The sequence below is a fragment of the Carassius carassius genome, chromosome 7 (genome assembly GCF_963082965.1).
Source record: "Carassius carassius chromosome 7, fCarCar2.1, whole genome shotgun sequence".
Lineage (NCBI taxonomy): Eukaryota > Metazoa > Chordata > Actinopteri > Cypriniformes > Cyprinidae > Carassius > Carassius carassius.
The window spans coordinates 30985011-30999410 of NC_081761.1; the positions used below are offsets into that span (position 1 = coordinate 30985011).

Consider the following 14400-nt stretch of genomic DNA (forward strand, 5'->3'; position numbering starts at 1 on the left):
AGGAGAACATCACTGCTCCGTATTGATCTGCAGACATATTTCTGATTTGACGCTGTACCCCAGTAGGGAGGCATTTTAATGAAGAGACTGTAAACATAAGAAGTCCACGAGAGTGTGTGTGTGTGTGTGTGTATGTGTGTGTGTGTGTGTGTGTGTATGTATGTGTGTGTGTGTGTCCATGCATTCACTTGAGAAAGAAAGAGAGCTCGGGGAGGCATATGTGAGACCATTGTTAGCCTTTCTAGTCTCTCAAGGAACGGAGTTGTCATGGCAACTGAATATAGATGCTGTGTGTGGATGCAGACAGGGAGAGGGAGGCTGTACCAGTCAAATGCGGTGGCTCACTAACATACGTTAGGTGTTAACCCTATAAAGCCTGCTGCATCATATTTGATACACACATTTTTAAGGCCTCTAAATTATGAAAATGATCACAAATTTCAGGAAAACCTGTTGTGGACAATCTACTACATGCATTCTGTCTTCTGATTGATAGTTTCTAGAAAGTAAAATACCTTTTATTATAAATCTAAAAACATCCTCTTTCAGGTTGTGGTATATGTGTCTTTTTTGCTGTGAAATGTTTTTGGCCTGCTGGATGTGAGCACTTTAATTGTGATCTTTGTGAAATGTTTAAAAAAAGTTATAAAGGAAATATAAGAGTAACTTCCAAATAGTTTGTAATTTTTCAAAATAAACGCTTGCTGGACTGAAGCAACTCTTGTTTATTTGATTATACATCATACATCATTTTTTGAAAAATCATGTCAAAATGTGAGTATGCTACTGTATATGACACATCAGGTTTTTGAGGTACATTTATCTCAGTCTTTCAGTCATCATTGTACTGCATTGTATGTTTCCCCTCTCAATAAAAAACATGATGAAAAATATATTTGATCATAAAACTAACCATTTAAACAACATCTTATCTTACGGAGACAAATTATTGGGAGATATAGAGCGACAACTGATATTTATATATTATGTAAGTATTATGCAAGTAATTTTATGTAAGTAGCCTGCTATACTGTTTTAAAGATCTCATTGATTTACATTACAAGCTATCAGAATTTCATCTCACTTTTTGGACATATAAACAACAACATCTGCAACGAATTTCATATTTTGGTATAATTTTCTGCATAAAACTGGTGTTTTTCCTCCAAGTATGAGTTCCATATTCTCAGTATATCATGCTAAATGAGCCATAAAAGCCTTATTTTTATTATTATATCGTATCGTATCATATCATATCATATCGCATTGTATTGTATTCCATTTCACTTTCCTTTTTCCTTTTTCCTTTTTCCTTTTTCTTTCCCCCTTTCCTCCCCTTATTCAAGAAGCAGGGTTAGATTTAATTTGGCTTGACTGTTGGATGTTTTTCTTAGTGTTCTGTGTTTGTGTGTTTTGTAGGGCTCTTTCCCAGGCAACCTGCAGCTGGTGCTGGTACTGAGACCCACAGCACTCTTGCAGCGGACAATCTCAGACATCTTTTTTAAGTTAAACAAAGATGAGTTTAAAATGAAGGTGCCGGTAAGCACACACACAAGGCATGTGGTTAATGAAGAGCGTAATGAGATGTATAATACACTCACATAAGTGAAGTGCTCTACATTATGTACTGTGTGTGTAGGTGATCATGCTCAGCTCTGTGACTGAGCTCCACAGTTACATCGACCGCACACAGCTCACTCAGGAACTGGGCGGCACACAGGAGTACTGCCATGAGAAATGGATTTCACACCGCACTGTGAGTACACTCCTGTTTTTAATCCTGGTAATGATGGGTGGACCAAAGAAATGAAAAGTGTGCACAGGATTGGTTTGATGTATAAAGCACGCAGCGAATGAATAAACGTGCTGAGATACTGAGTGATATATGGTTACTATTTGAAATTAATGCAGCCCAAGTCTAGGCTTAGGATTAGGTTTAGTGTCAATACCCAGTAATTATAATAAATTATATACAAATTGTACAGACCAGAAGTTTGGTGTTATTTAGACTTTGTTTCTTAATGTTTTTGAAAGGTCACCAAGTTTGCATTAAAAAAAATACAGTAATGTTGTGAGATATTAAATTTTTAATCAGTTTTAAAATGTAATTTGTTCGTGTGACGCAGCGCTGAATTTTCAGCATCATTAGTTCAGTCTTCCGTGTCACATGATCCTTCAGAAATCATTCTTGTATGCTATATTGCCTCTCAGGAAACATTTATTATTATAAAGTGTTGAAAACAGTTGTGCTGCTCAATATTTTTTGTGGAAACCATGATAAAAAGAATTTCAGGATTCTTTGAACAAAGTTCAAACAGGTTTTATTTGAAAAGTATTTTGTAACATTATAAAAAACATTTGGTAACACTTTCAAACAAGGTTCCAAACAAGATGAATAAATACAGTAATACATTTATTGTTCATTGTTTGGTTAAGTGAATTAATACATTAACTAATGGAACCTTATTCTAAAGTGTTACCAATCATTTTAAAAGGTGTTAATTGATCTAATTAACAAATGTACATTTTTGCTGTATTCATTACTTTCAAATATTATTGACCCCAAACTTTTGAAAGGTAGTGCAAATATGGCTTCACTTCATTAAATATATTTTGAATGGATCATAGTTAAAAGGCATAGTTAAAATTGTCCCACGTTTTGTCCGATTCATCACTCACAGAATCGAAGGAGAAGTTGCATTATGGGACATACTTATATGCATATGCAGTATGCCACTGGTGAATTCTGTTCATTTTTAAAATGTAGTTATTTAGTAAAAGTGGAAATGTTAATAACACTATATTCATACTGCAATCTTAATATAGTATGATAGAATGCTATAACATATAAATGCCAAACATATCTTAAATGCTTCATCATTATAATGTGGTATTAAACAAGCAAGCCTTCCAGGAAGATGATAGTCTTCACCTCAAGCAAATGAATTGCCATTTTTCTCGTTCCATTTGTGGACTTGCTTTCAAGTAATCAGTAATTGATTTGTATTGATCTGTGGCTGCTGTGTTTTAAGTACAGCACACTTGTTAGCAGTGCATGTGGATGTTTTTTATTTGTTGCACACTCAGTCATTAGTGTGATTGTGTCATTGGTGTGGTGTCTCTTGGTTTATGTTGTGCCTGTAGGCCATTGAAGGTTTTGCTCTGATGGTGAAGAAAACGGCACAGACTCTCCAGTCTTTTGGGACTGAGCTGGCGGAGACAGAGCTGCCCAATGATGTTGAGGCCACGTCCAACCTTCTAACCCTCCACACGGATAAGAAGGACAAAATGAAGGTCAGGGAACCATGTAAAACTTCATTTCAGCATACTAGACAATAATTTACTAGATTGTACATTATCCTGCTAAAATACAACTACTTCGCAATTAAGTATATAAATGGACATCAAATACTGATTTTAATTATTTAAATTATTATAACTATTATTTATTTTTACCATGCTGAATGAATTTTCAGCAGCCATTAATCTTAAGTGTCACATGATCCTTCAGAAATAAGTTAATGCACAATTATAAAAAATTGTTCTTATTTTCAGTTATGAAAAGTATTTGCTGTTTAATACTATTTGTGAAAACCATAATTTTGTTTCAGAATCTTTGAAAAATAAAAAAGGTCTAAAGAGCAACTTTTTTTTATTAGAAATATTTCTTAACATTATAAATCTCTGTATTGTCACTTTTAATCAACTGAATTTAAAGGAGTGAAATAGGTTTTAAAATAAGAGAAAATCTTTTAAATTGTAATATTTTACAGTATTACTGTTTTCCCTGTAAAAAAATTGCAATTATATACAATACAAAAAAATGCAAAATAATTATATACAATAAAGATACATTTTACACCATTTAGATGATAAAAAAATATATAATGTACTGTTCCAGTATAGTGCCTAGTCCTTAATAAGGGGTCCAGCAAGATCATAAATAATTTCACATGGATTATTCACATGGCTGTAAGCTATAAACAAACCTAAAGTTTACATAAATAATTCATCTTCATCATTCACACTGAATCGCATGTTTATTTAATGTCACTGTGTGTGTGTGTGTGTGTGTGTGTGTGTGTGTGTGTGTGTGTGTGTGTGTGTGTGTGTGTGTGTGTGTGTGTGTGTTTGCGCATGCAGGAGGACTTGAGGATCGCTCTCTGTCAGGGATCACGTTTGCTGGAGAGCATCAATGAGCCGCTGTTGAAAGATCCAGATTACACCATGAACCAGGATGAACTGGAGAACCTGGCTACTGTTCAGAGGTGTGTGTGTGTGTGTGTGTAAGACTATCTCATCTACCGTGCTGGAATGCAAAAATGAGAGACCAGAAGGTTACAGTGCATCAGCAGACTGTTGCGTGTCCTTGTTTGGTTTCTGCCCTTTATTAAGCTGTTCGAGGCAGCTGTGTTTTTGCATGCACAACAAGAGGACTCACCTGGTCAAGCTTATACAGCAAATCTACACACACACAAACACACACACACACACACACACACACACACACACATATAAAGAGCATTAACCAACAAGAACATATTGAAATCCAGTTCTACTCGCATGACCTTTCAGTGAAGCAACGTTCTGGGGTCTGGATACGTGCCTGTGTGTTAATGTCCACAGGCGCCTGCTGTCAGCCTTTATTATGAAGATGCAGCTATATTTGTTTTAAGGTTTTTATTTATGGGTACGGTCAAACATACAGCATGAGATTTCAGAGCTGTAACAGCAAGGCAGGATTTTTACTTCAGAAGCCATCTTTCATTTCAGATGACAAAATAAGACATTTGTACTTCATTTGTGATATGTCATACAGTTTGCAAGCTTCCACTGTATAATAAAGAGCAGCTTGGACATTCTTCTTAACTTCTCTTTTTTTGTGTTCCACAGAAGAAAGTAGATGAGTTGGGTGAAGTATTCTTTCACTCAAGAAGTGTTTTCATCTCTGTTTCTAGGTTGCTTGGTCAGTTAGATGAGACTGAAACAGCATTTGATGATTTTTGGGATAAACACCAAACCAAGCTAGAGCAATGTCTACAACTGCGGCATTTTGAGCAGAACTTCAGGGAGGTGAGACCCCGACTGGTGCATCTTAAATATCTGCTAAATATGTTTTCAGTAGTGATGCATTGATAAACCAGTGTTATATTAGTATTATTCATGTACATTTATAGATTTTATTAATATGCTGAATTGGCTTTATATTTTAATTTATCATTTTAAAGGCAGTTCAGGTTTTAGTGATTTTGAAATGTGCTTTTTTTGTCTTATTAGTTTTTTTATATTAATGTATAATTTATATTTCTGTTTTAGTAATTTTAGTACTTTCACTTAAACTTTTATTTTATGTCAGTTACTGTAGCTGCCAAGATACCTTCAAATTTTTTTTACATTAATTAATGGTTAAAAGTAAATTAAAAATCATTTGTATTTTTTAATGCTTTTACTTGTAGTTAACAATATTGGATAAACAGATTATTATAAAAGTATTAAAATTATACATTTTAATTATTCAATTAAATACCTATACAATTCAGAATAGTAAAAAAAATAGTTTTCATGTTCTATTTAAAACCAGTTGTAATTTTAAATTATCATTTGTTTTCCTCTGTGCTGTAGGTCAGAGCTCATTTAGACATGGTGTATGACAGACTATCAGGCTTCTCAGAGGTCGGAATTAGTCCTGCCCATGTTGAACATATCTTGAAAGAGCTGACCAATCATGAAGCGAGAGCATGTGTAAGTATTAACTTGATGCCATATGATTTTATGGTTTGAATTACATTTGAACATTTATCATTCAGATACAAAATGAAATGATAAAGAATAGTACTGCTGAAAGCCCATCAATACTTACCTCTAGAAGGGATCCAGTGTACATCCAGCAAACATTCATTTGCCCTTATAATGTTCTAGCGTGAGCAGATATAGGCATATGGTCTTATAAAGCATGTAAATATCACACACCGTAATTAAATTGCTGAGCACAGCAGTGTGAGGCCCTTACAGAAATCACCCTTATGTCCTCATTCTGCGGGGAAAAGGGGGGAGCTTTACCCAATGTGATAAATTACCCATCACCATGCTGGAGTCATTCTGCTGACACCAGACTGTGGGAATTCTGGGTGGCAAACTTGAATTTTTTAAGTAAATTTTTCATATACAGTATATAAGATTAACCCATATATATATATGTGGGTCAGTAAGATGTTTTAATGTCTTACAAAGAAGTCTCTTAAGTTCCCCAATATGGCATTTATTTGAGCAGAAATACAGTACAAAAAAAGTAAATACTAAATAAGTACCACTATGAAATGTTAGAAAATTAAATGAATAGTTTTTAATATATTTTAATGTGATTTATCCAGCAAATCTGAATTTTTCAATCAGTATCAAGTCTTCAATGTCACCATTCTACACAAATCGGTTTAATTTGCTGATTTGATACTTAAGGAACATTATTAGCATCAATGTTCAAAACAGTTGAGTTGCTTCATAATTGTGGAAATCATGATACAATTGTTTCCAGTATTTATTTGAAATGGAACAGCATTTATTTGAAATAAAAAGGATTAACATTATAACTATACTGTCAATATAAATTGTATTTACTGTAATTTTTTTATCAATTGAATGTATCCTTGGTAAATAAAAGTTCCTAAAACGTTCTTTAAAACTTTTTGAAGTGTGCATAATAGTACTGAATGATTAAATATTTCCCTTTCTCTCTGTGTGTAGGAGGTGATGGACCGAGCGCTGACTCTAGCATGTGATGCTGACCAGCTGATTGAAGCATCTCATTACGCTGTGGACTCCATCCTTCCCAAATGCTCTGAGCTGCGGGCTGTGTGCGAGGAGATCAGCAGCATCCTCAAGGCCAAGAAAGCCTATCTGCTCAAAGCCATGGAGCTACACCAGTGTCTAGAGAAGGTACAGTAGGCCCAGCCATTGATTACTTCATCAGCACTGTTCAGGAGCCCTCAAAAATGCTCAACCAAAGACACTTTCTTTCCTGTGTTGACATTTTTCTGAAGTTGCAGGATGTATCATCAAATGGATTGGTAACACTTTAGTATAGGACCAATTCTAACTGTTAACTAGTTACTTATTAGCATGTCTTTATTAACAAATTGGCTGTTTATTAATACTTTAAAGCACATATTCTGCAAGACCATATTCTACATGTCTAATCCTACCCAAAACCTAAACTCAAGAACTACCTTACTAACAACTAATAAGCAGCAAATTAAGAGTTTATTGAAGCAAAAGTCATAGTTAATAATTTGTTAATAGCGAGAATTGCACCATAAATTAAGTATTTTATACAGACTTAAGTTTAGGTCACGGTCTATATTTAGAATTTAGGAGAAGGCTTTGCCAAGTTTTAGGGATAAAACTAAATTACAATTACTTTCAAAGCAGTTGTGGCCTAATGGTTAGATAGTCAGACTTATAAACCAGAGGTTCGAGTCTCAGGTCCAGCAGGGATTGTAGGTGGGGGGGGGGGGGGTAAATAACCAGCGCGCTCTTCCACCTTCAATACCACGACTGAGGTGAGACCCTAGAGCAAGGACTCGGACTGTTATGCATGAGCTGCATGCATGCTTTTTGCGTTACATGTTTTATTTGTGGGGTGTGTGCGCAGCATCTGCATAACGATGCTCAGAGCAGGCTGTACGGGTGGTAAATATACAGCCCTCAGACAGAACAGGCAGGTTGTTGATGAGTGACGGGGCAGAATAAGGGTGGAGCAAAGTGTGGATGCGCGGTCCTTGAAGCACGTTAAACTCAGTTTGGTTTATATTTTGCTTAGCCTATAATTTTAAATGACAGATGTCATATTTATTTTACTCTGCGCCACTATTCCTACTGTGTTAACAGAAAAACGTCCAACAAATGTAGCATTTTGAAAAATGAATAAAAAATATTTTAAAAATGTTTCTCTATGCAACACATTTTTCCCTATTGTGTGAAACGAATTGTATCCTGACAAGACGAATAAAAATAAGAAATAAAATTTTTGTACAACATTTTTATTTTCTTTGATACTTTTTTTTCCTACTGTTGCATAAAATATTAAACTAATTTTGTGTCTTAAGATAATTCACATAAATTAATGTCAAAGTCAATAAATTCAAAATAGCTTATCTCGCTTTCTTTCAGAAGCGGAAATTGAAATGTGAGATTCTGGAAACGAGATCTAAATTTAACGGAAATGGTTGGGTCGAGGAGAAAATTATTCTAAGCAGAGAGTGGGTGAACAAAGAGTGAATACATAGTGCAAGCGAGTGTGTGCGGAATATAACCTTGCGGGAGTAGGACTAAAAAATAAAAATCCATGCAGACCTATATGTCACATCCTTTGCTTTCCAGGCGTGGACTAAAAGCCATCTTTATTGATGATCATTGACTCTTTTTCTTTTTCTTCCAGGCCACTAAATGGTGTGATGATGGGATCTACCTGCTGGCATCTCAGCCTGTGGATAAGTGTCAGTCACAGGATGGGGCGGAGTCAGCACTGCAGGAGATTGAGAATTTCCTGGAAAAACCCGACCAGCACAAGCTGACAGATTTGAGTGGAATTTGGAGGGACTATGAGTCGGTGCTCACAAAAGACTTTAGGGTAAAATACTGAAAAAACATTAAAAAACAGAGCTGACATGCTGAGCCATGATATGTTTATAGATTTTTATTTATACACATATATTTACTGTTCATATGCATGGAGTTTTTGGTCATTTAAAGGGGTCATGAACTGCCTTTTTTTATTGTTTTGTACTGTTCCGTTTCCGTCATTCACTGTGACATTGTCGAGTGTACAACACTAGGGTTTGCACTTGGGAGCCCGAACACCTCTGCTGACATCTTTGAGAAAAGGCCACTTGTTCACTCGCTCACTCGTTCTGTTTTTTCTGATACGAATGCAGCGTCTCTTATGGAGAAGTTGCAATCTTTCATCTATCATTTCCTCATTGTTGAATCTAAGGCACGGTCAGCGGTCTCTCCCTACTCATACACAGATAAGTGTTGTCTAGAAGAGCTAATTTCCTCTAAAAGAGCAATTTCTCTGAAACAGTTACACGGTGTAATTGTGTGTTCATCATGCCTTTCCATCCCTGTGTTTCTGACATGAGTGCTGTATTCAGTGTTCAGGGCCATGCTCACACTGAAGCAGCACTTGTGGTTGGTTCGTGCCCCACTTATGATTCACTTCCCATGTTGTGCTCATGGCTCGGGTTCTTCACCAAAATACCCTGAGTCACCACGGCTGATTCGGCTCTGGTCCTAACTCCAGGTATGGGGCCACAGGTAGAGAGAGCGATTGTGGTGCATCTTTGCCCTCCCATCCAAGGCCTGTAAGTTTTCTTCGTCCCTGGTGGTGAAGGCTTATGCGGCCTCTGGACAAGCTGTGTCCGCCCTACATGCTATGGTCATCCTGTAGGTCTACCAGGTAAAGGCGTTGAAAGAACTGCACCGTTGGTCCTAACCCAGAGGTATTGCAGGAACTGTGCTCAGCTACTGACTATACCATCTGGGCTACGAAGGTCACGGCGCAGGCTCTGGATAGGGTGATGTCCACACTAGTAGTGCAGGAACGCCACCTGTCGCTCAACCTGGCTAAGTTGTGGGAAGCCAAGAAATTACGCTTTTCTTGAAGCCCCCATTTCACAGGTTGGTCTCTTTGGTAAGACCGAGGAAGGATTTTTCCAGCATTTCTCAATGGTAAAGAAGCAGACGGAGGCCATCAAACACATCCTCTGGGACTGGGAGTGTGAAGGCTCATTCTACCAGGGGCATGGTTGTATCAGCAGCCCTGGTGAATAGGGCCTCTCTAGCAGATATCTGTGGAGTTGCAGGTTGGGCCACACCTAATACATTTGTTAGATTATATAATCTACGAATGGAATCAGTTTCTACTAGTGTTCTGAATGTCAGTTCTTGACTCAGGAGACTGGCAGGATGTAGGGCTTGCTACCAGCGCTAATACCCCCAGGGTGGTTATGTGCTTATTCAGTCCAGTTTACATGAAATCTGGACTGCCCTTCCGTCACATAAGCACTTATCGAAGTTTGGTGGAGGAACTCGCTATTAGAGCCCATTAGGTGGTACGTTCAAGTATTGTGTTAGTGCTACACATGTAGAAGCTCCTCTTGTGGCTGCATGTGTGTATTCTCCACTGAGTTGCCCCTGAGGCTCAGTGTTCCCCTAGACAGACATTCAGTTTGTTAACAGGTTCTGGGTTTTGATAGTTCTAGCCCACCTCAGAATCTTCCTTGTGTGATACTTTCTTTGTAAGTCCATAAATGGATTCTCACATGTTACCTTCCCATCAGGTAGAATGTGATCTCTGCAGTGCCTTTCCCCAATAGGGGAATAGTCACTGTCCCTACGTTCACTACCAAGACTTTTCCGCTGTTATATTATGGTAAGTATTACTATGGGAAAATGCTACGGCTGAGGGGACCTCTGCCTCAATGGTGGCTCTCCTGGATGTTGGAGAGTGAGGTCTTAAGTCTTAGACATGGAAGGTTATGAGGAGGAGAGATGCATTTGGTTGTGACACGCTGGCTTGTCAACATCTGTGCTCCCTTGGACTCGTGACAGAGTTCAGCAGTTGTGGCATTTAGTATAGTATACGACACCACGTCGAAGTGAACAACAGAAAGGGAACATCTCGATTGTGTGCTAACCCTCGTTCCCTGTTGGAGGGAATGGAGACATTGTGTCCTTCATGAATCAATTCTGAGTAGATTACCCTAACTAACCCCTAGTGTCATACACTCGACACAACGTCTCCGTTCCCTCCATCAGGGAACAAGGGTTACCATATGTAACCAAGACGGTCTCTGAGGTCACTTACAATGTTATCTTCAAATAAAGTTTATAATTTGATTTCTGCATAAACTTGCAGCTGTTGGCGGGGCTTAACAGGCAGTGATGTAGAAGCAGGCTTTGATCATGGCTTCAATATAAGCTGTTTTTATATTTATGAGGAAGTTTTGAGTTCTGAAAATTAAATCATTGTTTTTATAGCACAATGACCGCTTATCAAAAGATCAAGGGAATTTTGAAGTGTTATTGAGAATGTGAAAATCTTATATAATGTCTTCTGTGGTTTTAGTTTGTTAATGTTTAATGAATGCCTTCTCTGTGCTCTAACAGGATCAGGTGGACAAAGTGTTTCAGAAGCAGCTGTCCATACAGGAAATGTTTGAGAAGAGAAGGGTCAGTCTGAAGAAGTTAGCAGCCAAACAGACACGACCCGTGCAGCCCGTCGCCCCACGTCCTGAAGCCATCATCAAATCACCCATTTGTTCTGAAGGTTAACCACCTAAATGTGACTTTTTATGTGTTGTGTTGGGAGTCTGGATTAGTGGTGATTCTACTGAATACAAACATTTTGTGTCAAGTTTATTCATCTCAAATGTTCACATTTGCATATGTTTATACACATGTTAAGGACTATTGTGTTCTCCGCTTGAATATCTAAATATCTAAAGTATTCAGTAGTTTAATTCTGAATTAACTCCTAATAAAATGAATATCACATGACATGTGCGTTTTATGCAGAGGCAAACACATTAATACAGAGGTTTTCTAAGGAGCAGTTTAGCAGTGGCTTCTCTCCTCTGCAGTGCAGTAGTGTCTGCGTCCTCTCAATGTCGTCCCCTAACCCCCTTCACACTCATACACACACTGGCCATAAGCTACTTATGGTCACTCATGCACAACATGCATGGCGGACCCTTTCACTTACTGTACTCTCCTGCCTTCTAGTGTTCACAATGGACATGACACAAAAAATATATATATATTTTTATAAGTTTATTAATATAAGTGTGCTTTTATCCCAGATCATAGGGAGAAGACGATAGACGGTGATATCATCAATGGAAACTGCAGAAAAGTAGGTTTCTCATCACTAAACAGTGCTTTATTGAATGTATAAGCAATAATATTTATATGACTGCTCTGATATTGATAATTAATGCAACATTGGTTACATTGTACCCTCAACATATGCATTTCTTTTCACTTAAGCTTGTTAACTGATCATAACATGATGAAGGAAATTTTATTCTATTATATGGGTCTCATGATCGGAGAGTGTGGAAATTAAAAACTCTTAACTCATAAACTTGTAACATTTTTAAGTGGAGAGAATGTTTTTTTTTTAATTGTTTTATTTTAATTTTACAGATTATCTTCATATTGACAACCTTAGTGGTTATTATTTAAACAGTTCTCAGTTAATTTGGGTGAATTTTGAATAATTTTCTGCCAAACCAACTTCTCTATGATATTTGTGATTTATTAAAATGACAGAATTAATCTAAACACATTTTGAAGACACTAATGCAGGGTTGTTTATATTTGCAGGGAGAGATAAACTTACAGAATGATGGCAGCAGACACCCGTCTGTCTCTGATGAAGAGGAGAACTTTGCTGTGCTTAGACGGTCAGTCGGGAGCTTATTACAAATGGAGGAAAATCAGCTCTAATTGTGTCTCTCTATATGGATTATGTGTTTAATATCTGTCCATTACAGGCATGTGATGAACGAGCTGTTGGAGACGGAGCGAGCGTATGTTGAGGAGCTGCTGTGTGTGCTGGAGGTCAGTTGCACTGATATTTTCAACCTCTAGAGGTCAGATTAGTTCTGATTTTTTAATACATTAGACTTGACAGATTAATTTGTGTTTAGGGTTATGGGGCAGAAATGGACAATCCTGCTATGGCTCACCTCATCCCCAATACGCTGCTTCACAAGAAAGACGTCCTCTTTGGGAATATGCCTGAGATATACCAGTTCCACAAGAAGTGAGTGAACCATCAGTGTCTGTTTTATCTTCCGCTCTTGTGGTTTTATAAAGATAAAGCACTTCTTATTCTCTCTGTTCGCTCTCTGTATATTTCAGAACTTTTCTTCGTGAACTAGAGGCGTACACAGACTATCCTGAGCTTGTGGGCCGGTGTTTCTTGGAGAGAGTGAGTTGGAAGTTACATCCTGTGCTGTTCTGATTGAATACATTATTGAATAGATTATGCAAACCTAATTTTCATGTTTCTTAGATGACGGATCTGCAGATCTATGAGAAGTACTGTCAGAACAAGCCTCGCTCCGAGTCTCTATGGAGACAGTGCTCTGACTGTGCTTTCTTCCAGGTCATCTTACTTTACAAAGACACTAAAGATGCTGTTAGACATTAAGGCTATACATTGCACATAAGCACATATATCTTTCTGTAATTTAAATGGGTCATATTATAGAGAACCGCATGTAATATATTAGGAATACAGCATATATGATCCGATAAACATTACTGTTCAAAAGTTTGGATTCGGCATAATTGAATTTTTTTTTGTGCACTGTACGTGTGTTTATGAAAAAAGTCTCTTTACTCACTAAGGCTGCATTTATTTGGTCTAAAATAGAGTTTAAACAGTAATTTTGGAAATACTGTATTATTACCATTTAAAACAACTTTTTTTTCTATTTTAATATATTTAAAAATTTATTTTTTTTATGTGATGCAAAGCTGAAATTACAGTATCATTTACTCCAGTCTTCAGGGTCATATGTTCCTTCAGAAATCATTCTAATATGCTGATTTGGTGCTTAAAATCTTGAAATAGGTTGTTGTTTTACAATAGTTTTTGTAAAAATTGAAATGTATTTACTTGAACTTTTACGTCACTTTTGATCATTTTAATTTGTTAAATTAACACATTAATTTATTTTTTTAAATGTTTTACCGAAACCAAGGTTCTGAACATTATTATTATTATTAATTATAAATAAAAGAAAAACAATTATTAGAAATTTATTAGAAAAACAAGTATTATTTAATAAATATTAACAATAAAAATGAATTTAATTAAATTTAGAATTTAAGAAATATTAATTATAATAGTTAAATAATAGTTTAATAATATTTAAATAATAATAATAATAATAATCATTATTATAATAAGAAACAAAATCATAGTAAAAAAATTTAAATGAATAAATAGAGAATTTGTGTGTATTGTTTTCAGGAGTGTCAAAAGAAACTGGAACATAAGCTTGGTTTGGACTCGTACCTGCTCAAACCAGTGCAGAGAATAACCAAATACCAGCTCTTACTGAAGGTAAACTAGACCCAGAGTACATATGCAGATATAAAACTCATGTTTGCACCTCTCACTGATGTAAGCTCTGTGTTCATGTGTGTTTCTGTCAGGAACTGCTGAAGTACAGTAAAGGCTGTGAGGGTGAGGATGACCTGCAGGAGGCGCTCTCATCTATTCTGGGCATCTTGAAAGCTGTTAATGACTCCATGCACCTTATCGCCATCACTGGATATGAAGTAAGGATGTCATTTACACACATTGTGAAATGTTATGTTCACTTA

At 36.6% G+C, this 14400-nt stretch overlaps 1 protein-coding gene across 12 annotated transcripts in view; it reads left to right on the forward strand.

Moving 5' to 3' along the window:
- mcf2la (mcf.2 cell line derived transforming sequence-like a) overlaps positions 1-14400 on the forward strand; it is a 65970-nt gene that overhangs the window by 43691 nt on the left and 7879 nt on the right. For all 12 annotated transcript variants that reach the window (XM_059554554.1, XM_059554553.1, XM_059554557.1 and 9 more), the window contains exons 5-21: positions 1420-1539; positions 1640-1756; positions 3145-3294; positions 4144-4268; positions 4959-5073; positions 5623-5742; positions 6742-6933; positions 8435-8626; positions 11167-11326; positions 11859-11911; positions 12385-12464; positions 12555-12621; positions 12711-12826; positions 12925-12994; positions 13079-13171; positions 14045-14137; positions 14230-14355. In XM_059554554.1, coding sequence (XP_059410537.1) covers positions 1420-1539; positions 1640-1756; positions 3145-3294; positions 4144-4268; positions 4959-5073; positions 5623-5742; positions 6742-6933; positions 8435-8626; positions 11167-11326; positions 11859-11911; positions 12385-12464; positions 12555-12621; positions 12711-12826; positions 12925-12994; positions 13079-13171; positions 14045-14137; positions 14230-14355 — 1989 coding nt within the window. The remainder of the gene's footprint in view (positions 1-1419; positions 1540-1639; positions 1757-3144; positions 3295-4143; positions 4269-4958; positions 5074-5622; positions 5743-6741; positions 6934-8434; positions 8627-11166; positions 11327-11858; positions 11912-12384; positions 12465-12554; positions 12622-12710; positions 12827-12924; positions 12995-13078; positions 13172-14044; positions 14138-14229; positions 14356-14400) is intronic.